Here is a 23,921-nt window from a genome sequence, read left to right on the forward strand (position 1 = left end):
GGTCAAGGTACCCTGCTCTTCTGGGGCTCCTGGGAGCTGCATGCTGAGCAGCAGACCGGGGGCTGGGGGAGCTCTGACATGACCCAGCCACTCAGCCATCACTCTGGCAGGCCTCTGAAGGGCCCCCTAGTCCTGAATTGCTGCTGAGACCCTCTGGATCCTGGGTATCTTTGGAGCAACAGCTCAGTGCCTGCTCCACCCCTCCTGGAGGAAAGCAGCCTGTCTGCGTACTGTCGTCTGGCCACTGAGACTGGGTATCAGGATGTCCTCATTCATGAGACCTGGCCACAGGCAGCTGCTTCATAAAACATTTGATCATTCCAGCCCTTGGCTGCCTGAGTGTTGGCCTGGTCTAAACTTAGACATTAGGCCAAGTACCTTCAGGCACCCAAGCAGGGGGTGGGGGTCACACTCCCTGACTTTTGGTGTCCCCAGCTCCTTCACACTCCATGCTGTATCCTGCCTGTGGTCTCACTCCATTCGTCTCTTTGTCCAGGCCTTTTTCAGCCTGGCATGTGGAGTGCATGCCGGCTCATCCTTGGACTTCCCACTGCAGCCTCCTGGGAGAGCCTGCCCCATGGCCTGGGCACTCCCTGAGATGCTGGGCTTTCAACTCCAGGTGATGTTCCAGACGGAGGACAGAACAGGGCGAGAAGCTCCCTGAAAACAGCACTACATGGGGTCCCATGCCCTGGTGATGAGCACAGGAGCTGCACTGAAACTCATGCCTTCCCCTCCATGACTAGGGACTTCATCTGCAGCCAGAGAGTAACTGACATGTCCAGTGACTTGTTTTGACAGAACTAGGACTTGGACTCCTTGTCTAATGCTCTTTCATTTGCACCTGAGTTGGAAGAGACATCATGGATGTGTGGCTTCTTGGCCTTGGCCAAGTCCTCGTCCTCCACATCTCTAACAGCATGAGTGTGCCCCTCCCGTGAAACGACACATAATGAACGCAGCTGGCTTGGCTCTACAGCTTTCTGAACAAGCATTATCTCTTACCCCCTTCTTAGCCTCTGTTTCTGCTGCTTAGAGGGAAAAGGTAGGAGGCAGGGTTCTCTAGCAGGCAGGTTTCGACTACTTCAGCATTACCCTTCCCCAGGTAACCCAGATCACCCCAATCTTGGTATAGTTCATTACCCTGAAGAAACTTGAGTGGGAGGCTCTCATGGGCATTTATGCATAAGGGAGGAGACTTACCTGGAAGCTCAAAGGCATTTGCTTGGAACACACCCAAAGAGGACCCAGATACCCATTCTGGAAGGTGGATCTAAGGCACAGGGTCTTTTCTTTGAGTCTTTCCCCCCATCCTGGGGCCACTGATGGCGGTTTGTCCAAAGAGAACATTTACAGTGAGAATGAGCAGGAGCCTCGTCCCCATGCTCAGAATCCCCCATCACCAGTTGGGCCAGAAGGGAGGCATGGAGGGACTCTGGTCAGGGGAGCTATGTGGGCCCTAGCAGCCCAGAGCCTTGGGGTTGTAGAGCCCAACTCAGGCTGTGATAGGAAGGCAAGAGGGGACAGGTGGGACAGGTATGACAGCTGTGGTCCTCCTTGCAGGCTTTGTCTTTCCATAATTTAGTCATTGACACCCTCACCCGATGATGGGGAGCCAAGGTTCCATGGGAGAAAGGAGTCTCCTTCCTGCTAGGTCAATTGTCTTCTGTGAGAATGCCTAACAGTGCCCAGTGGAAGGACCACAACTGGCTGGGTTTACCCATCTTAGGAACAAGTTGCTGGCCCATGCACTGGGTGGTGCAAGGCCTTGATGCCTTTGTCTAGATGACACTTGCCACATCTGTATTTGGTCACTGGACTTGACTGTATGGGCCATGTTTTGGGTTGTGCCCTCTTGTCCTGTCCCACTGCTTCCTCAGCCACCCCTGACTTACACTTAGGGGGTCAACCCAGAGTTGAACTGTGGGCTCGGGTTCCAAAAGACAGAACTCCATGTGATCCCTGCTGGCCCGGGATGGGGCTCACAGAAAGTTGGTACACATAGGGAAACACAGCTGGGCTCCCTCTCAGCCCTCTGGGTACAGATTGTCAAAACTCACCTCTGGGGAAGAAGTCATGCCCCTTGCTCTTCTGTCTGTGGTGTGCCCACTCATGCTTGCTCACTGTGGCCAGTGCCCAGCATACACACATTCAGACAAGCCCCAACACCTGTATCCTTTGGCTGCGGCTCCTTTGTGTGTGAAGCTAAGGGTGTTTTGTTCCAGCACTCCACCAGTCCCCAGCCACCTACTTGCTCAGCTTGCTGTCTTGCACATAAGCCCTTGGCACAAAGATCCCAGGCCAGGGTCCCCGGGGCTGGGGTGGGCCCATGGACCGAGGGCCGGGCTGCCTGCGTTCGCAGGCCCAGCGGCCTTGCCCCCTCACTGGTGTTCACCCAGTTGTCTGGACGAGTCCAGCCTGTCCGAGCTGTGCAGGGGGAGGCAGGAAGGGCATTTCAGTCCTGGGCAGGCGGGCATGGGGGCAGCTGCAGTACCAGAGTAAAGGCTCCAGGATGGGTGACCCTCGGGGTTCAGAGACAGCCACCAGGGCAGAGGCTGTGTTCTGATTGAGGGGGGCTCTGTACCTCTACACTTTCTTCCTCTCCTATGGTTCCCTTTTCCTTCCAGGCTAGTGGGAAATGCAGACATTTGTAGTGCAGTGTGACTGAGAATGAGACCGGGCTGTGTTCCTCAGCCAAGGAGCTGTGGGACTTGAGGGCTCCTCTGGGAGATGCTGCCTGGGCTGAGGCTCAAGGCCATTTGGCAAGGAGGTAGCTGCAAGGGCAAAGACACCGAAGCCTGTTTGAGAAAAAGGGTGTGCACAGCATGGGAAGTCAAGCAGGGTGGCAATTCTAGAAAATTTTCTCTGAATTAGCCTGCTCATCTATGAGGCAGAGCACGCCCTGTCCTTGGGGGGTGATGGGACACCCCTCCTCCTGCTGCTTCTCTCTCCATCTCTGTCTCCTTGTGCATCAGCCAAGCCTTTGCGTCACTGTCTTCCAATTCCCTGGCTCCCTCCCTCCTGCTAATCTGCCTGCATCAGCTCCAACTCCACTCCCTGACCACACCAGGCTTGCTGTGGCCTGGGGAAAACAGGCTCCTTGCACTCCCTCATTGGCTTTTTGCTACTCTCTATCTAATCAGGGCCAGAGGCCCCTCCTGGGAAGTTGCTGGAAAGCCTTTGAGAGGCTTCAGCTGTAGGAAGGTGCAGTTGGAGGCCATCTCCATCAGGGAGGGCCTGTCCCCATCTCCCCCACTCATTCTTGCTAAGGATGCTCCCCCTGGTTGCCCCAGGAGACATCTGTGGGCTAATGGGGGGCAGAAAGGGTAGAAAGAAGGATGTGAAGGGCCAAATGGTGGGCTGGAGGCACCCATCTAGTGTCTGAGGTGGCCTGGCCTGCTCAGGAGGATTTTGACCTAGTCCTGAGCTGCCCTGGGACAGGCTGGTGTAGTCTGAGTGTAGGGCCTTGCTTGGATTTGGCACAAGGAGTTGCTCTATGAGGGATAGCTAGGGTGAAAGGTGGCAGATAAGCCACCTGTTCCTTTGGTGGCCCAGGCTAGGCCCCTAAGCAGGGCAATATGGCAATTCCTAAGGTACCGGCAGACTTTCTGTATCAAGGTAGAAACAGGAGCTGTAGTACTGAAAAGGTGCAGAGTGGCTGTCCTGACTAGAAATGCACTCACACGTGCCATTTAGGAGACGAGGACACCCACCAACATCATGACACCCAAACTATGGGATAGAAAAGAGCTGGCACCAAATTCTAGGCAATGACACATGCTCTGGCTTAGTAGGTCCATGGGCTTGGTGGCTTGGCACCACTTTACAGATGAGGAAATTGAGGCCCGGACAGTGAGACAATGTCACAGCCATGTGAAGCCACTTAGGGATGAGGAGCAAAGATGTGAGCTGTCAGGCCAGGTGGCCCTTCTGGATGGCAGGTCTCACGTGCCAGGGAGGCCTAGGAGGGTTTGAAGGAAGCCCAAGTGCCCAGAAGAAGAGGAAGACTAGAAGTAGGGTGGGAACATGCCTGTTCTCCCTCCCACGTGAGCTGTGGGCAAAGAGGACCCAGGATCCTAGAGGAGGTCGTGTGTGTGCCTGCAGGTGGTAAGGCTCTGCTCAGAGCAGCACAGAGGGTCCCTAGAGGCCCAAGGTACAACCCCCCCACCCCCATCCAGGATGTCTATCCTGGGGGAGGGAGAGAATTCTCCGCTGCATCCATTGGCTCTCCTCACTTCCCAGTCCTTCCTCAGCACTGCTCACCTGGCATCAACTTTTGAGATCCATCATTAGATATCCAAGCAGCCCCAGCTCCCGTTTCCTTTGGTTAAGCCACTGTTTGTTTAGTCTTTATCACACAGGCAATGCACATCCATTATAGGAAAAATAGAATACACAGAAGAGCAAAGTATTTTGGTATATATCCATCCAGATGTTTCTTTCCCTGTGCATCGTAATGTACATAGATTTTTAAGTAAATGGCACCATCCTTCACATCTTTTTTTAAAGATTTTATTTATTTATCTATTTATTTAGAGTGGGGGAGGGGCATAGGGTGAGGGAGAGAGAAAATCTCAAGCAGACTCTGCTCTGAGCATGGAGCCCGACCTGGGGCTCAGTCTCACAACCCTGAGATCATGACCTGGGCTGAAACCGAGAATTGGACGCTTAATCAACTGAGCCACTCAGGTGCCCCTCTACACGTCTTTTTTTTTAAAGCTTTCTTTCACTTAACGATATAAGGAAACCATATATAGGAAGGTTTGTTAAATACCACTATATATCAATATCATTTGTAATGACTACACAGTAGTTGCTTGAATAATGGATCAGAATATGTTTAAATATGACTGTTGAGAATTTAGATTATTGCCTAATTTTCACCATTATACTCAGCACTGGGATACCACCCCTCTAGTATACTTTGTTCTCCTTACTCACTTGTCTCCTGAGGAGAGATTGCTGTGACGGGAAGCTGAAAGACCAATGGTCTTACCCTGTCTAAGGCTTTCAGTACATATAGAGATTTGTCCTCTGAAAGGATGTGTTCATTGACCTGTCCACCAACAGTGTGTAGTGAGGGTTTACCCAGCTGTTCATTGATTGGGGATGAAGGGGATGGTGGGTCTGAGAGGAGACCTGGGTCCAAGGAGGGGTGGCAATGTTTGGTTAGCCAGAAGCATGGCTCCTGCCAGCTTTCAGTGCAGAGTGTGTTTTGGTGGTGTGAGGGGGGTGCCTGGGTTCTGTCCTTGCTGAGGCTGGTAGAGGGAGCAGGTCTGGTCTGGGAAGACTTCGATCAACAGTACCAAGGCACTCAGGTCAAAAGAGGGGAGAGCCCAGTAGGAGCAGGAACAGGCAAGACAAGTGGGCCCTCCAGGAAGGGGCAGGGCTTAGCTCAGCAAGAGGAGTTGGAGGGCATTCTGGGAGGGGGGGGTACCAACATAAGCAAAGGCATAGGGATTACCACGGCAGGGCCACCTTCCAGGTATGTTGAGAGACATTGTCTTCTTGGATCACAGTGTCAACATCGAGGGACACTTGTGAGAAAAGTGGCTGGGTCAGGGGACTGGGGACTTTGCCCCCAGGCTTAGAGACAGTGGAGAGCCAGCAGAAGTTGAATGAGAAATGAGGGCTGATGTGGGCCAAGGTGCAGGAATGAAAGCAGGGGTCCAGAGCTGTGTGGGGCAGGGAGAGGAGGGAGTGGTAAAGTGGAGGGGAAAGGCAGCTCTGTAGTTGGGACATGAATTCAGACCGCATGTGTTCATGTGTCTGTCTGGGGTTCATCATTTTAAAGGCTCTCCAAAGAGCTGCCTTCTTCAATCCCATGGGAAGACACTATTTCCTCCCTCTTTCAGATTTACTATCCTATCAAAAAAGAACTTTAGACTTCTGAGATGTGGCACAGCCCTGCTCTTTGCCTGGTGAGGTGGGGGCAATGAGACTTGAGTCTTGTGATTGGGGTCTTAGCTGTAAAGATGGGACCTAAGACAAGTCCACTCCTCCTTACTGTGGGCTCGTACACGTGTCCCTGCCCTTTGGCCAAGGAGTTCCCAATGGCCCCTCTGCCTCTGTCATTCTGCATGTGTGCGCATCTGTCCTGATTTTGGAGGTAGCTGGTTTGGTTCTGATTTAGCAGAAAACTTCTACGCAGTGTGGGCAACAGGTTTGTCAAGGGGAAACTGAAGACTTCCTGAAGGAACCTAAAGACTCAGCAGTAGGAGAGGCCCTGAGCTGGGGCCCAGAGAAGGTAAGGGACTTGCCCAAGGTCTCACAGTCAATCAGAAGCACCGGCAGACTGAGAGGCCAAGATCCCAGGTGGCAACTCTGTCTGTGTGCCCTGCCCAGTGGAGCTACTCCATGGGCTGCTGGGATGGGACAGTTGGACCTATGAGGTCCACAGATCACCTATGGAATGAGTTCCGCTCAATAGAAATCTGACGTGGCAGCTTTGGGCAGGGGCTGGGCAGTGGGGCAATGATGAGGTGCCGCTCCTGGCAAGCAGCAGGCTTGGGCCTCCTGGGCTGCTCATTCAGTGTGGTTTATGGGAAAGCCAGTTCTTGCTGATGCGGCAGATTTGGTTTGCTCTTGGCCCTTGCCTTACCTATTTTAGTGTGCCCCTGACCTCTAAGGAAACATGTCCAGGCCTTGCCAGCTGGCAGCAGGGCCTGGCCACTCTGGGCCTGGCCCTGGAGAGGCCCCGAGGGTGGCAGGCTCCTAAGAGGGAGACTGCTGTGCCTCAGGACTGTTCTGGCAGGGCCACAGCCCCTCCTTCCCATCATGCCCGCTTGCCTGAACCTCCAGCCCTTCTCTTGAGGTCCAAGGGGCCAGCTGTGGCAGGCCAGGGCTGGGATTAAACTCACAATATGGGCCTTCCATCTCCCCGAAGCACCGTGCCAGTCCCAGCTTGGAGAGTTGGCTTCCTCACCCCAGCCCCTTCTGGGACAAAGACCTTCATGGTGCTGTGAAGGCCTCAGAGACCACTGTGGTCCACCCCTCACTGGCCACAGGAGGGAAGCACGTGGCTCAAGGGCAGAGAAGAGGCAAGGAGGGACAGCAGTGCAAGAATACGGAGAGGAAGAGAAAGAAAGCAGAGCATAGCAGCAAGTCCTTACAACTAGCCAACCCCCCTGAGCCACGCAGGGCTGCACGCCCTCAGGCTGTGCTTATACTGACTGAAGACCACTGACAGTTCCCTCTCCCCGCGAGGACAGGTTGAAAGTCACTGCTGCTTGGCTCCTGTCCAACTGCCCTGAGATCTTTGCTGTGCCAGGTGGTGCCAGGCATTTGTAAGAACATTGGTGCATTCTGCCTTCATAGCAGTCCTGAAGGGTAGACTTTTTACAATCCCATTTTACACATGAGGACACTGAGGCAGACTGGAGAGGTGAGCTGACCAGCCCAAAGTCTGTCAGCAACTGAAGAGTGAGAGAGATGGTCCGGCCCCAAAGCAGCTGGTCTCCCAGCCCCCACCCTTCCCCTAGTCCCTCTTTCTGAGTCCACCAGTGCCAGCCCTCAGGAAGCCTGACTCTGTGGTGGCCCCACCACTGCCACTCTGTCCCCTGCACGCCCCTGGTCCTGGAATCTGGCCATCAGAGCTCTCTAGGAGGGTTCGTGGCCTGCCCTTATCAGCTGTCTCTTGAACAGACAGCCCCGGCAGCCCATGCCGTGTTCCCCAGGGGAACAGCTCTAGGCAGACAGTGTGTGTTCACTCCCTGGCCTCTGCCCACTACGCAGAACTGCACCAACTCTTGCTTCCCGATGCCGAAAGGCCCGTCTGGATGGTCGTGCGAGCCAGTATAAATGCATCAAGTGACAAGCCATGTGCTTGCCTTTGCCCCCAGGAGCCCTGTCGAATCAACTGAGAAGGGATCTGCAGAGCAAACACCATGAGTATCTCGGCTCTTGGAAGCAGCACTAAAGGTGAGGCCTGGGCTCCCTCTTGTCCCAGGCTTTGTGAGAGCGGCCCGTTGGGAGGACTGGAAGGGAGGCCTCAGGGTTCTGGGGCTGGGCTCCCCTTCTGAGGCTGCCTGGCCTTGCTCCTTCCAGGGAAGCCCCTACCACCAGGTGAGGAAGAACGCAATAATGTCCTCAAACAGATGAAGGTTCGAACCACACTGAAGGGGGACAAGAGCTGGATCACCAAGCAGGCTGAATCGGAGGGCCACACTCTGTAAGTCCAGGAAGCTGGGAAGCCAGCAAAAATGGGCTGGGGTGGGCCTGTGATCCACAGGGGCCTGTCAGTACCTGGGGATGCTGAGGGACTTCTACCATTCAGACCTCTGCCAGGCCATGTGGCCACAGGCCAGCTGGGGAGGGCGAAGCATGGGAAAGCAATCCAGCTGAGGCCAGACTCACCCTGTGACTTTGGGTGCTGAGTGGGCCTGTATATACGTGCCTGTGGAATGTGAAGGCAGGGCCAGGGAAGGCGAGCGTGAGATGAGAATGGTGGGCCAAGTTATTGAGGTGCACGTGCTGCACCCCACCTCACCTGCTTTGAGTCAGCAGGCAGCCTCTAGGATGGAGGCTGCAGGGTGGCTGATGGTAGGGAGCCACTTTTTCACGACTCTTTTTCCCCAGAGAGCTGCCCTCTGGTCGGAGTCGTGCCACATCTTTTTCATCAGCTGGGGAAGTCCCGAAGGCCAGGTAAGAGGTGGTGCCCAGATGGCTGGTGGGTGGACCTCATGCTGCAGTCTTCAGGGGATAAGGAGGATCCCAAGCTTGGAAGAGATGTCAGGGTCTGCAGTGAGTCATTTCAAATGCATAGGAAGGACAGGCTTTTCTGCTCTGGTCCCCCTTGGGAAAGGGAATGCAGGAGTCACTGGGTTCAGGTGCCTGGCCTTGCTGTGTGACCTTGAGGCTGGCTGCCTAAGGGGCCTCCATGGTTCCAGCTGTCTACTAGACATTAAGGAGCCCCCGTAGGGGGTGAGACAACATCTCTGAGGTGGTTTAGGCAGCTTTGAGAGTCACACTTGACTCTCTCCCATGGGGAGCCCTGACTGCTGAGGATACTTGGTAATCAGCATGTCACGGGACACTCACACATTTGTTCCAACTGTCTCCCAAGTTCAGGATGACCTATTTTGACAGCTAGCCAAAGGGAACAGCCCATCACGTCTCTACTTTGAGGACTTCCACATATCGGTGTCCAGGGATGCTCCGGAGCTCCTGAGAAGCAAGAAGGTTGGCAGGTGGTGGTAGAGGCAGTGGCAGCTGGAAGGGAGGGGTCCAAGGTCACTGTTAGGTCCCAGGGGCTGCCTCTGATAATTATGGACTTGCCCATCACCACTGTTCGCTGACTCAGCACCCACTACCAGCCAAGTCCTGTGCTTGGCACAGAGGACACAGCTCTCCCCTCAGGGAACTGACATCTTAGCGGGGAACACAGGCATGACCCAAGTAGAGAGATGATCATAAAAGAGAGAATTATGGATTGTGATTGCTGCAGTTGGCCAAGTTGCTGAAGACCTGAGGATGGTTCGAAGATAGTCTACTCATTGGGGGGCTTGTTTACTTTGGGTGGCGCAGTTCTCACCCTGAGCCTCTGTTTGGAGGTATGTTTGGAAAGCACATCCCGGGTCACTGTGACTCAGGACCTAGAGCAGGGATACCTGAAAGTCTACATAAACTTTGGCTCTCATTCTCTCCTAGGCACAGGTATTTTAGCCAAAAATGGTTGTGTGGCTAGATGGGGGAAAAGTGACCTTTCTTTCTCAGGTCCCACCCCAAGTGTTCTTGCAACTTTGTCACTTCCAGGAGGCTGTCCCTATTAAGGACAAGGATCTGTCAAGATGGAGAACACTGGGGCTCTGTGCTGTCCTTCCCACATGCTTGCATGGGGTTCCCTTAGACCCACTCCCCCCACCCCTGCTCCAGCACTAAACTCTGTTCCTACACAGAAGGGCCATCTGCCGAAGACAAGGATTCTGCCCCTGCACCCCAAACTCACAGCTCTTGGCTGCCTGCCACTACCAGTCCTCTGAGCCCCCTCAGTTGCTCCCAAGGAGGAGGTACCCAGCATGTGCAGTCTGTTTTCCAGCCATGCCCTCCAGTCCCGAACTTTCATCAAGACAGTGATGTGGGCGTCTCAGGAGCTGCAGGAGGGAAGCCCCAAGGAGCAGGAAGGAAGGGGTATCTGGCTTTAGTTCTACCCCTTGGGCCCTCATGAGCCTCTCCAAAGGAGGCTGTGCAGAGATATCAGGTCAGAGACCATGGACTCTCCCCGCCATAGGCCTCTGACCATGGAGCCTCCAGTTCTGAGAGTAGAGGGTGAGAGGGCTGTCAGCAATCCCAAAAGACCTCTTTCTCACGGGAGTGTTGGGCCCTGGCAGGCCAGGAAAAAGCTGGAGTTTGGAGGAGAACCCTCTTCAGCAAATGCTCAGCCATGGAATACAGCTTCCTGGGCACTTGGTGTGAGCCAGGACCATACTGGGCCAGTCCTGGAAGAATCAGCCATAGGTACCTTCCCTGCGGAGCATGAGAGAGATGGGCAGAGCAGAACAGGCACCCTGGCTTGGGGTGAAGGGGTGGCTGCCCCTCTTGCTGCCCTCATTCTGACCACACTTGGACACCCACCAGCCAATCCACTTTGCTGTTATTGGGTGCAGGAGAAAGTAGGGCATCTTTGCTTCACTTCATACCTTCTTTTCCCTTGGCAGGCCTCCAAGCACGAGGGCTCCCACTGGCTATATCATCCGGTAGGTGACCACAGGACCCTGCCCACTTCCCTATGTCTGCCCGCACTGTTCCCAGGCTTCTCACAGGGGAGCTCACTGGACTACTTCTGGGCTCTCTTTTAGGGGAGTGTTCACCAAGCCCATAGACAGCTCGTGTCAGCCCCAGCAGCACTTCCCCAAGGCCAACGGAGCTCCAAAAAGGTGTGTGTCCATGGGGTGAGGGCCTAGGCCAAGCAGCAGGTATGAGGGCCTATGCCAAGCTCGTGACAGAGAGATTACTCTTCCTGTCACTAAGGGGAGCGGGCAGGAGGGCTGGTAGGTGGGAGCTCTCTGCCTGTGTAGGTCAGGGCCCTGGAGAGCAGTGCTGGGACAGAAAGCCCCCAGGTGGATGTATGGTCCGGTTTGGACACTTGGGTTTCACAGTACCCATGTCTCTGGGAGACCCTGGGCCACTACCCAACTGGCCCTGGTCACTGGGGCAGAGACACAGGGAGGAGGCTGGGCAGGCTTCACAGCTGACCTGCTGGCTGACCGCACCGAGCTGTGTGCTTTAGTCCACCTTCTTCCCAGCAGACTGAGGTGACACATCATCATCAAAGCACCCTGGTGTCAAGTTGAACCTGGGCTCCATCAGAGAGGCAGGGCCAATGGGCCTGAGCCTACCCATGGCAGGAGAGCTGCCCTGCTCAGGGTGGTGCAGATGTCCTGGGTGGCTGGCAGGGCTGAGAGAAAAGAGGAAAGGCCACCAGCCACATGCCTCCTGGGCCATGTGGGCAGATTTGGAAGCAAGAGAGGGCCTGGGAGTGGGCACATGGGAACTCCTTTCCTCTCCAGTGCTACCGGTCTACTGAGAGCAGCTCCTACTGGGCCTCCCCGCCCCTCCTCCTCTGGCTATAAGATGACCACTGAGGATTACAAGAAGCTGTAAGTACGCAATTGCAGACCCAGCTCAGTTCCCTCCTCCAAGGACCAGCCCAAACACCAGGCCAGCTGAGGGCAGCTGGTTGCTTGCCTCTGAGCATGGCCCAGGAGTGCCAGTCCTGCCAGCCTGACATTCCTGCCAGTTGCCACTGTGACCTGGAGCTTACCAAGGAGGTGACAAACCCCAGAAAGCCGGACAGCTGTACACATTGCCCTTCTGATCTGAGGCAGAGCAAGGGCTGTAAAGAAGCTTATTGAAGGGGTCAGTGGGTCTGGAGAAAGCGTCACGGATCATGGCTCTGGGGCCGCTGCTGGTTAGCTCTGTTTCCTGGACATGCCTCTGCACCCCTCTGGGGTTCAAGCTAGGCTGGGCTGGGGCCTTATGAGCCCAAGCGTGCTGATGGCCCTGGCAGCCTATCCATTATTGGCATTTTGTGCTGAAATCTGAGCTGCTTCTTGGATATAAATCTTTGGGGCTCCCCTTCTGGCCCCTATCAAAGAAGCCCCCCACTATGTGCCCAGGGAGGGGGGATTCTGGACAGAAGTGTGGGTTGTACCTATAGTTCCCAGGGGCCCCACATTTTTATATTGCTTTCTATCCCTTGTCACAATCATCCAGTGACATGGAGCAGCTAGGAAATCTTTCTGGAGAAGGGGAGAGGCTTGAACTGGGTCTTGAGGGACAGTTAGGGTTGGGATAAAGAGAGAAAAGAGGGCTGGCTCTTGAGGAGGAAGAAGTGGTGTGAACAAAGGCTCAGAGGCAACAATGCCAACAGGTGCTGTTGTGGTTGTAAGTCAGGAAGCCTTACTGAGGGTGGCAGCCCGTGACAGGGAGCAGGGGCAGAGATGGGGGAGGAGGGGCCACAACCAACAGTATGCTCAACCCCTCCCCCTCCCCCAGGGCACCCTACAATGTCAGGCGCAGCTCAGCATCAGGGGCTGCTGAAGAGGAGGAGGTGCCCTTCTCGTCTGACGAGCAGAAACGGAGGTAACGGTGCCTGCTGGGCGTCCCACGGGCAGGGCAGGGGCCCAAGTTTGCGTGGACCAGTGACATGGGAATTGTGCCAGCTGGGGACCCTCTTATGGACCTTTAATTCTCTTATGAACCTTTTATGGAGCAGAGCCTAGGTAATGAGGGTCTGGGGACAGCCTCAACTGTGGGTGGACAGACTGTAGGGAGGGAGGTGCTTTGAGGCTTTATATCAGTTTGTTAAAAAGGGGTCCTGAGCAAATTGGATCAAAACCGTCCATGCCCCCGGGAGGAGCCGTCTGTGTGTACAGAGTCCAGGCAGAGCTCCAGACGTGCCAGTGCCCCTCACCCCCAAATGAGGCCCAGGTGCTTCGGCAGCAGCTAGGCCCTGAGGAAATAAAACCCCTGCGGGCTCAGCCTGACCCCAATCCCAATGTCTGTTGGGCTTCGTGAAGCTCCTGTGCTGAGGGTCTGGCAGATGGGCAATCCTAAGGGCAGAAGTCCCTGGGCCTGGCAGGTATAGGGGAATAGCCAGAAGCTCCGGAGCCAGGCTGCTGGGCACTGACTGTCCACTGTGCCACCGGCTAGGAGTGTAGTCTCTAAAGTCACTAAAGCTCCCTGTGCCTCAGTTTCCTCATCTGTAAATTGTGGGTGAAACTAGCACTTACCTTCCTGGGTTGTAAGCGTTCAATGAGACACCATGGATGGGCAGCATCCAGCACAGGGCCGGGCCTCATATGTCTCTCTGTTTCCTTTGAATAGTTCTGGGAGCAGGTGCTAATTTGCCTTCATGTGCTTGCCTCTCTGGGCTATGCTAGCAGACTGAGTCCTGCCTTATGCCATTAGATGCCCCCTCCCTGTGCCACCCCAGGTCAGAGGCTGCAAGCAGTGTGGTGAGGAAGACAGCTCCCCGGGAGCACTCCTATGTTCTGTCAGCAGCCAAGAAGAGCACCAGGTGAGTTACACAGCAGGAGACACAGCAGGGCCTGGCTTCTGGGCCGGCTCAGCTACCAAGTGGCTCCCTTCCCGTCCGGGCTCCAGGGTTCCTTTGGCTAGTGAGGGGCTGATTGAGAGAACCCTCCTAGCCGGACATTCTGGGATCCTCAGATGTACTTTCTGGAAAACTGAGAGGTCTGGCTCCTGCCATCAGGAATAGTGAGGTACTAGGAATGAGAGAGAAGCCCAGGTCCCTGTAAAGCAGGGTCATGATACCACCTGTCCACGGGTTCTGTCCAACACATTGCCTTTCTGCTTCCTTTTCAGCAGCCCTACCCAGGAGATGCAGGCCCCATTCATGGCGAAGAGGTAAATGTCAGCAAGCGAAGCCTTGGAAGCCTCTTGCTGGCTACAGAGAAGGTCTCCTGCCAGCAGGGGTGGAGTATGGGCGCCATGGAAAGCAGGCGCAGAGTGGGAAGTTCTGAGGGGCTGGTGGCTTCTGTTTAGAGGCCAGGCGAGCAACTAGGTGGCTGTGGTGGCACTTCCATTTGCTAACAGGGCTAGGCTGCTGACCCCCAGTAGAGTCATAGTGTTTCCGAGGGCCTCTGAGGTTTTGAAGGAAATGTAGCTACCAGGCTGGACAATGCCTTGGCAGGAGGGATTATTGGGCTGGGGTCCAGAGGTTTGTCACTGGGAGCCTCTGCCTGGCCAGGCCCTTGGAAGTGACAGTAACATTAGAGATGGGCCCTAAAGGGTGAACAGGGTTCAACAGGGAATGATCAGGATGTTACGTCACTCCAGCTGAATGAGGGAGGAGTGTCACCATTAGTTGAGACAGAACATCTTCTGGGAGAGGAGACTATTTGGGGAGCACAAGGAAGAAACTTCTGGAAGGTTGAATTTTAGGGGTATTCCCTGAGGTAAACAAAGAAGGCATCTGTGATGAGGTGGCATAGCGAGCTGAAGACTGGAATATACCAGGAAAGGGCAGTGGCAGCACAAAGGAAGTGACAGATAAATGGTGTGCTCTTACTGGCTGTATTAGGTTCCCGGGGCTGCTGCAACGAAGTACCATAAACTGGGTGGCATAGACCCCAGAAATGTATTGTCTTCCAGTTCTGGAGGCTAGAAGTCCAAGATCAAGGTGTCAGCAGGATTGGTTCCTTGTGGAGCCTGTGAGAGAGAAACTCCCAGGCTTCTCTCCCAGCTTCTGGTGACCACAGGCAACCCTTGACGTTCCTTGGCTTGTAGACACATCATTCCATTCTCTGCCTCTATCATCTTATGAACCTTTTCTCTGTGTGTCTGTGTCCAATATCCCACTTCTTATAAGGACACTGGTCATTGGATTTAGGGTTCACCCTACTCCAGTGTGACCTGATCTTAACTTGATTACATCTTCAGAGACCCTATTTCCAAATAAGGTCACATTCACAGGTTCAAAGCCACACTGTTCAACCTGATATGCTGTCCTTATGCCAAACTGGAGTTGCTAAGCCTCCAGGCTGAACCACCTCCTGGCCATAGACACCACTGAAAGAAAGCATGTCCTTCAGGAGCAGCAAGTTCTAGGGCAGCTGAACACACCACAGGGGACAAGCAGTGCATCTGTTTTTCTTCTTGCCCCAAGGGTTGAGGTGGTGGATGAGGACAGGCCTTCTGAGAAGAGCCGAGACCCACCTATTCTAGCAAGATCCCCTCCTGGCTCAAACAGGTAAACAATCACTCATCTCTGCCTGGTGCTGGGGGCTTCGAGGCTTGCCCTGCCACTGTCACTGTAGAACTTCTGCCAGGTTACCGCCTTGCAGGGCCTCAGGGTCACTGTCCCTATGTGCCCAGTGACAAGATGGGGCACAGAAATCAGTAAGAGCCTGTCTAGCTGAATGTCCTAGGGCTGAATGGAGCAAAACAGTCTGGTGTCCAGGGAGAGTATGTCACTCTTGTCTGTTTGATGCTTATCTGCGTTAACTTAAACCAGTGGCAGGCACAACATCTTAGGAAACAGTACTAATCATGGGGTTTGAGAGGGCCTACCATCAGGGTCCTAGCCCTGCCATTCTTGGGCCTGTTTATAGCTGTACTGTAAGTTGTCCAAGTTCAACCCGCCAACTGTGTCCTCTGCCTCCTCTGGAGAAGGAGGCTCCACAGTCCCCAGCCCTGCTCACAGCTGCCTTCTTTGCCAAAGTGTCTCGGGCGATTTGGATTGAGTGCATGCCGAGTCTGCCCAGCCCTGCAGGGAGCTGGGAGCCCAGGTGGGTGCTGTGAGTGGCTCTGGCCTGTGAGCCATTCAGATGGGATGGTCTGGGACTGGGGTGACAGGGCAAGGGCAGGCGATCACTGGTGATCTCACTACAGACGGCGCCCTGATTTGCTCTGATTTCTGAGCCCTGAGTATCTGAGCAAATTATGGTGCTCACTTGTCTGCAAATAGAGAGCAATCAATACCTCCTTGTACTTTGCAATGAATTGAGCTAAGTCCTGTTGAGGTGGCTGCTGTTTGAAGCTCCTGCCTAGACTGGGGGCTTTGTCCGAATCCAAGTCTGCTAAGTGGTATGTCTCCATGGCACCCTTGGAAGATCCTGTGGCTAGAGGGGCAGAGCACCTGTTCCTACAGGTCACTTTCAGGGATCCCATGGACTGTTCCAGCTCTCATAATGCCAGTGCAAGCCCCATTCCCCTCCCCAGTTCAAGTCCCACAACCATTTGTATGTGACCATGGTCCCTTGGGGCCACCTGCCATAGCACAGACTGGTGAAGAGAGCAAGGCTGCAGACCTTCTCTGCCCAGAAGGAGCTGGGAGTGTGAGGCCATCCTGAGGTCATAGCCCCAGGAGCAGGACTGCCCCCTCTTCTTTACTCCCTCGCTCTCTTGATCCTATGTGTGTAAACTTTTGTTCGTAAGAACTTTTAAACAAGTGGAAGATTCGAGAGCTCTTCACAAGGCAGCATTGATGAGACTCGGGGGCTGTCTTAGTTTGCTAGGGTTGCCAGAACAAAGTACCACAAATTGGGTGGCTTGAAGAACAGAAATGTATTGTCTCCCAGTTCTGGAGGCTAAAAGTCCAAAATCAAGGAGTAAGCAGGGTTGGTTCTTTCCGAGGGCTGGGAGGGAGGCCTCTCCTCTGTTTGTAGATAGCCACCTCTCCCCGTGGCTCTTCACGTGCTCTTCCCTGTGTGTGTGTCTGTATTCTGATCTCCTCTCCTTATAAGGACTTTGGTCATTTTAGATTAGGGGCCCACCCTACTCCGCTATAACCTCATCTTAACTAATTCCATCTGCAATAACCCTGTTTCCAAATAAGGCCCCAATCTTGAGGCACTGGGGGTTTAGAACTTCAACATATAAATTTTAGAGGGGACATAATTCAGCCCCAAACAGTGCAGATCTCTGATTTTTCCTTATTTGTATTTTGTGTTAAAAAAAAAAAAAGCAATGAATGGTTTCAGATGTTTTTTAAAAAAGAGAACATAGAAGAATTAGATTGTGCTGTAGTATGTATTTGAGAGGCATTTTAACATTTATTCCAGAAAATTCCTGTGGATGTTTAATACCCATCAGCTGGCTGTCATAGCTAGGGCAGCAGTAACAAAGTCCCACAAACTGGTGGCTCGAACAACAGAAATATATTGTCTCACAGTTCTGGAGGCCAGAAGTCCAAGATCAAACTTACCTGTGATGCCCAGGAAACTGGGACCAGATTAGGGAATGTTCCAGGCACCAAAGATGTCTCACAATGGGGAAGAAGGAAGGAGTTGTCATCAGAAGTGTGCAAAAGGGGCTGGTCAGGGACGCTCAGTGTGATGCTTCTCATAGTATTTCTTCCCTCAGATTCTACAGTCACAAAATATCTGCAACCCCCCAGACAGCTTCCACGTGAGCTGCTGGCTGGTCCTGGGTTGCCTTCCTTTCTGACCCCACTGGTCAGGTCAGGCAGCCCCATCAGTTCCCCACACCCAGCTTTGCTCTGCCTGGTGATTTGAGAATTCCAGGCCTGGATGTGTCCTTGAAGGAGCCCAGCCCTGTGGGGAGCACTTACTCAACCAAATTCTGGGTTCTGTGGCACTTCAGAAAAAGCTGGTTTATGGCAGAGTGGGGCAGGAGAACATCACAGCCTTGTCCCCAGCTATGGCCCTGCTGAGGTTGCCCCACACCCCTTGGCTCAAGTCTGAGGTAAGTTCCCCATCTCACACAGTGGGCCAACCAGGAGGGAAGCCCTTGTTTTAGGTGCCAAACCCTTTAGGGCCTTCAGGGAGGGCTGAAAGTTTGGGACAGAAAGAGTGCCACACAAGGACACCCACAGGCTATATCCTTGGGGCTGTCCAGCTGTCACTTTCCTTCCATTAGATATCAGACCTGCCTAGCATCCCAAAGGCCTCTCAGCATCAATTATCCACATCTGAACTACTTGTCTCTACTGTCACCCCCACCACCTCCCTGCACAACTGTGGAAGGGGCCTTCCCTTGTGCACCCTGGGGCTTGATTTCTTGGGTTCATCTTGTCTTTAACCTTGTCATTATGGATAACTCTTACCTACCTTCTGGACTGAGCTTATTGAAATACCCTTTTCCAGTGAAACTGGCTACTGTCCCCATGAGAGCACTGGTCAAGCTTCCTTGGCCTTCTGCCTCACGCAATCATGGCAAGGCCTGTAGGCTGTGCCCCAGCATGCTGCCTGGCAGAGTAAGCTAGAGAGCAGTAAAAGCACAGCTTCTGGCACAAGGCCTTGTACTTTAACCCCCTGTGCCTCAGTTTCCTCGTATATACAGTAGTGAGTAGTAATACCTACCTCCTGAGGCTGCCCCAGATTCTAAATGGGATAATGCAGATGAAGTCCTTGGCACAGGGCCTGGGTGCTTGCTGATCTGCAGGGCCTTCTTCAAATGCAGAGACCAGTATTGCCACCTTTCTGGCCTCTGAAAGAAAAATGTGGTTGTGGGTACAAGAGAAAGAGGTACTGCCAGAGACAGCTGGGGCCACACTAGATGAGCGCCCGTGATTTCCAGCAGCTCTCAGGCTAGCTGACAACTGAAGATTGGACTATAGAGCTATCTGTGGCTGAAGGTCTGGTAAGGGGATGGGGCTGGTGGGCTCCTGCAGGAGAAGAGAGGCTGGAAAGCTCCTGTATGAATTTGCTTTAATAAGTTATCACAAACTGGGTGGATTAAACAACAGAAACTTAATCCTCTCACAGTTCTGGAGGCCAGGAGTCCTAAATCAAGGTGTCAGTATGGCTGTGTGTTTCCTCCAAAGGCTCTGAGGGAGAATCTGTTCCAGGCCTTTCTCTTAGCCTCTGGTATTGCTGGCAATCCTTGTTGGTTCTTAGCTTTTAGACGCTTCACTCCAGTCTCTGCCCCTGTTTTCACATGGCTATATTCCTTCCATGTGTCTGAGTACAAAGGTCCCCCTTTTATAAGGGCACCAGTCATATTGGGATTAGGACCCACTCCTCTCCAGTATGACCTTAAGTTAATTACATCTGCAGTGGCCCTATTTCAAAATAAGGGCACATTCACAGATATTGGTGGTTTGGAGTTTAGCATATCTTTTAGGGGAACACAATGCAACCCGTAACAGCCCCCCTGGAAAAGGTGCCATTTGAGCTGGGTCTTCAAGAAGGCATTGCTCAAGGGGGTGACAAAGAAGGACGAAGGCATTGAAGGAGAGGCACCAGCTTAGACAGGCTTGGGTGATACTTTGTTCCTATTTCCTCTCTGACATAACAAAAAAGACCAGTGAAGAAGTATGTTTTATTTGCCTGTGATGTTCTCAAGTGGGGTGTGTCCCAGACAGGTGTTTTATGCTGTCATCATTTTGCTATCATTGGAGGACACGGAGATCAGAGCTACCCCTTGTGCACCAGGCACCCTGTCCCTGAAAGCCCTTCCATTTCCCTCTTGTCGTCTCCAATGTGCTAGGTCTCAGCCAAGTCCGAGGAGGGACATAGACAAGCAGCCCACTGACCTGGTCCTCTAAAGCCTCCTAGTTTAGGTTGGAGCCAGATGTCAGAATCAACTCTGAGGTGACTTTCCAAAGACAGCAGCCAAACCACCATGGCTGACCCAAAGTGAAGACCACCTACCTCCCGGCCTTCACCCTGGCTCCTCCTTTCCTCTTCCTGGGACCCCAGAGGGGCCTTTCTAAAGTGCCAGTCTGATCATGTGAAGCCCTTCACCCCCCACGTCAAGCCCATTCCTTGGCCAGATCTGATTTCAGCATTTAAGTCTCCTGCCAGCTGGCCTCCAGTGGGACTATAGCTCCGTGAAGCTTCTCAGGTGTCCTTGGGCCTGGATTTGTGCACAGTCTGTGCCCCCATTTTGCCCCCCACTGGGCTGGGGGCTTCACCAGGGCAGGCCTGGGCCTCACCCCCATCTGGACTCCTTGTCTCTACTGTCCTAGTACCCAGAGGCAGCTGAAGAAAGGAATTAGTTGCTATAAGTGGGCTGGGTCTTAAAGGATGATCTTAAAGGATGGGTCTTAAAGGAGCTGGGGAGGTATAGTTTGGGATGCAGAGGACCCCCCACAAAGCCAGGGAGCTCTAGATTCTTTCTGATTCTGCCCATCACCATTGCCCAAGCCTACTGGGTATCAGACCCTGCAGTGGAGCCAAAAAGTACATCAGACTTGGAGGGATGTGTGTGGTCACTTGTGGGCCAGGTTCTGAGCACAGGAATCCTCAAAGGGGCCCTCTGAGTGCTGAGAATATCTGATCCTCTGTGAGCTCCAGCTCACAGGCACCTGGTCACTTGCTTTCATGCCCCAAGTCTCTGATATCCTACACCCACTGGCTCTTACTCCAAATTTGGTCTGTAGGTTTCCAGAGTATCTTGTTTGTCATCAGTCCCCATCAGTCCATATACCCAGAATTCCCACTGGCCTCACAAATAGCCACTTTGGACATTCCAGAGGGACCACAGCGAGGGCTCACCTCTGCAAGTGGATAGTAGCCTCATGGCAGCAGCTATAGACAGGGCATTGGAGCTGGGTGGTCCCGTTTCCACCCAGAAGGCCCCTTGCTGTGCCTGAAGGGGTCTGGGCTCATGGGTGGGGGATCAGTAAAGGGGTGTTTCACTCTCCTTCCTCTGGTGCCTGGAGGTCAGTGGCCCATGCTCAGCTGTAGCACCAAGAAAGCCTAAGGCCAAAGAGGAGACAAGAGGGGGGAAAAAAGGCAACGGGTCTGGGTGTCCCACTGCATTAGCCAGGAGGCTCCTGAGGGAGAATGCCCTTGGACCCCTGGCACAGATGGGGAAGAGGGGGAGGTTTTTCTTACCAGCAACTCCCTGGCTCTCTTCCTTGGCTACAGTACAAGAGGTGAGGAGATTGTCCACCTGCAGATCATGACACCTGGGGCAGGACTTTGCCTGATGGCCCCAGACCTGGAAGGAATGAGGTATGGGGGCCCTGCTGGGCTCCTTCCATGCCATTTTAGAGATGGAGTCAGTAGGGAAGGGATACAAATGATCAGGCCCAGGGGCTGGTTGGCGAGAGACGTGGTCAACCTGAGTCCCCTACCCCCATCTCATTCTTTCCACCCCAGTGGTGACTGTCCCCTGGCCAGAGATGTTAACCATCTGATACACCTGGTGCTGGGGAGGGTGAGGGACAGGGGGACCACAACCAGCAGGGAGCACAGAGGGCCTAGTCCCTGCCCCAAGACAGGAGGCAGAGATTCATGCAACAGGCAGGCAGGATGGTGAGGTGGAAGGGAGCTTGCAGGGTTTGCTAGGAGCCGGGCTTCAGGGAAGCTGGGGTGGGGGCAAAGGGAGATCTGAGCAGGGAAGGGCCAATTCTCTTCGGAGGGACAGGTGGAGAGAGGGATCCTGCAGCACTCTGTCTTCTATTCATTTAGCTATTCAATCAGCTAATATTTACTGAGCTCCTGATTCATACCTGACCCCTGTGCCAGGACCTGGAAGGCAGCTGTTAAGCGGCCAGACTGAGACCCTGCCTTATGAAGCCCAGAGTCTAGGGAAGGAGGCCAGAGTGTATGCCCACTGGGGCAGTGGGAGCTCCAAGCAGGGGCCTGTCACCAGCTAGAGGTGGGGATGGTTAAGAGAAGGCTTCCTGGGGGAAGTGGCATCCAAGGTGAGTCCTGATGGGTCTCCAGTTCTCTTTACTCTCCTCTTTGACTCCTCCTTCTCCACATCCCCACCCTAGTCAGGCACTGAGTCCTACCCATTTTACTTTAGGGATATTTCCTATTCCTATTCTCCTATTGCCCCATCCCTAGACACTTCACATCTCTACCTGGATGAGATTTCTAAAAGGCAGAAGTAATCATGCCAGCCCCCTGGGGAAAACCCTGCAATGTCCCCCACCTGATTGGGCTCTGCAGCCTGAACTCACTACCCCCTATATATCCCCCCTCCTTGGGCCCTCAGCTCCAGCCTCCCAGGCCTCCATATGGTGCCTGTGCACAGTTGTCCCCAAGAACTCTGAGCACCTGGAGGGCAGGGGCTGCAGGTAAGTGTTCCGTACATTCCCTTTGGCCCAGAACAGAAATGCGGGAGTGTTTGTTGCTGGAATGATTGAGGATCATCCAGTGTGACGATTTCTTTAATAAGGCAGTATTGCAAGCTGCTTCATTGATTTCCCCGAGGTGAACAATCTATGAGAAACAAGGGCAAAGTGACCCCAAGAGATGCAGGAGGAAGCCAGGCTGCCTCCAATGAACATCCTTGCTGTGTCTCCTGTCTTAGAACCCACAAGGCTTCTGGTACTTTGTCTGGGAGTGGCAAAGCTACGATAACCCGTTGAGATCCCATGGGGTGCCCCTCCCCCACTTTCCAACGGGAGAATCAAGTTGGGGGAAGAAGAAAGAGGGAAAGCTAGAATTGACCAAGTCCTGCCCTGCCCCAACAGCCTAGCAGGTATTCCCATGCAGGATGTAAATGCAGTCACTATGTCCATTTTACAGATGTGGAAATTGAGACCCTGAATGGTCAAGTAACTTGCTCAAGGTAACACAGCCAAGAACAGGCAGATTCAAGACTCCCACCCAGGCTGCTTGACTCCCACTCTGTGCCTTTTGCTCCATAATTCAGTACACTACTGGGGAGAGGGTGAAGGGGCAAGAAGGGGTGATATAAATACTTCGTATTTTTTAATAAATATATGATGAGTTTACTTGTGGGCATCCAAATGCAAATTGCCAGGAGGTATTTGAGGGTTTGTAGTTGAGGTTTTGAAAAGAGGTTAGGGCTCAAGAAATTTCCATGTTATATGCAGACAGATTAAAGTGAAATAATGGGATTCAATGTCAGTGTTTACATGGGGTACAATGTAAAGGGAATCAAGGAGAGAAGAGCCAGCAGGCTGAGCACAGATCCCAGTGTGGAGGTGGCAACTGCCTGGTCATCCCCCCCTGAGGGCGGCTGGGGATGGCAGTCAGTTCTAGCCATATTGAAGATAAGCTGTCTGAGGGCCAGTCTGAAAGGCATTGGAGGTATGGGTCAGGAACACAGAGAGGTGGGAACAAGTAGAAGTCACTGGCTTGAAGGTAGTAGTTGATGCCATGGGAGCAGAGGAAGTGGGCAAGGTGGTGGAGCATGCACATGGAAAGGAATGCTGAGAACACCAAAATTACAGGGCAGAAGAGGAGAAAAAAGTGAAGGAGACTGGGAAGGTATGGCAAGGGAGGTAGGAGATGGTGTCACAGAGTCAGGACAGACAGATGGGGGAAAGAAGGCAGAAGTGGCCCACTAGGTCAGAGAGAACAGAGGGAGGTTGAATTAGGAGGTTAGGAGCAGTCTTAACATCATGGAGGATTATAGTCCAGAACTCTGCAGTCAGACTGGGTTCAAATCCTAGCTCTTCCCCTTGCTACCTGGGGAACTTGGGGCAAATTGGTTGGGCTCTCTGTGCCCACATTCACTCATCTGGAAGGTAGGCATGGATAAATACAGTGCCCATATCCTGGGGTTTATGTGGATGGTTAATGCATGCAGAATCATGAGATTGGAGTCTGACCCTCAATCAACAGTCGCTATTAGTAATGAGAATTTGAGACTTGGCCAGTCCAACAGTATCAGATTTTAAGTTCCTTGGAGATAGTTGGCATTTAGGGATGAGGTAACTTCCTTCATCTGAGTGTGGGTGGCTCGTGGGTGGTTAACTTATGTTTCTTTCCTCCATAGTTCTTCCCCAGGCTCCAAAGACAAAGAGGCTCCCAGCCCTAGAGAGGCCAAGAGAGACTTGTTTGGTGAGGAGGCCCGCAAGAGCCGCAGTCCAGACTCTGAAAGGTAACTCAGTGCAGGGACATAGAGCCCATGTGGCCCTTGGTCTAAGTCAATGGATGGAGCTGGGACCAGGACTGTCTAGTTCCCCACTGTGTCCCCAGTGCCTAAGGCAGTGCAAGTCCTCAATGAATATTTGTTGAAAGAATAAATGAAGGAATGTATGAGGCCTGGAGAGGGGCAGGCCC

The 23,921-nt window shown here is 53.3% G+C and overlaps 1 protein-coding gene across 6 annotated transcripts in view; it reads left to right on the forward strand.

Moving 5' to 3' along the window:
- Positions 1 to 23,921, forward strand: part of ZNF185 (zinc finger protein 185 with LIM domain) — an 80,728-nt gene that overhangs the window by 17,962 nt on the left and 38,845 nt on the right. For 3 of the 6 annotated variants that reach the window (XM_064574683.1, XM_064574687.1, XM_064574682.1), the window contains exons 2-12: positions 7,842 to 7,920; positions 8,047 to 8,170; positions 8,578 to 8,643; positions 10,656 to 10,694; positions 10,797 to 10,874; positions 11,508 to 11,597; positions 12,496 to 12,582; positions 13,436 to 13,519; positions 13,828 to 13,869; positions 15,131 to 15,214; positions 23,635 to 23,739. In XM_064574683.1, coding sequence (XP_064430753.1) covers positions 7,887 to 7,920; positions 8,047 to 8,170; positions 8,578 to 8,643; positions 10,656 to 10,694; positions 10,797 to 10,874; positions 11,508 to 11,597; positions 12,496 to 12,582; positions 13,436 to 13,519; positions 13,828 to 13,869; positions 15,131 to 15,214; positions 23,635 to 23,739 — 833 coding nt within the window. In that variant the 5' untranslated portion in view covers positions 7,842 to 7,886. The remainder of the gene's footprint in view (positions 1 to 7,841; positions 7,921 to 8,046; positions 8,171 to 8,577; positions 8,644 to 10,655; positions 10,695 to 10,796; positions 10,875 to 11,507; positions 11,598 to 12,495; positions 12,583 to 13,435; positions 13,520 to 13,827; positions 13,870 to 15,130; positions 15,215 to 23,634; positions 23,740 to 23,921) is intronic. The other 3 variants (XM_064574684.1, XM_064574686.1, XM_064574685.1) reach the window with 3 other exon arrangements.

Source organism: Mirounga angustirostris, unplaced genomic scaffold (genome assembly GCF_029215605.1).
Source record: "Mirounga angustirostris isolate CCGP_5_RB_7025 unplaced genomic scaffold, mMirAng1.0.hap1 SCAF_11, whole genome shotgun sequence".
Taxonomy (NCBI): Eukaryota; Metazoa; Chordata; class Mammalia; order Carnivora; family Phocidae; genus Mirounga; species Mirounga angustirostris.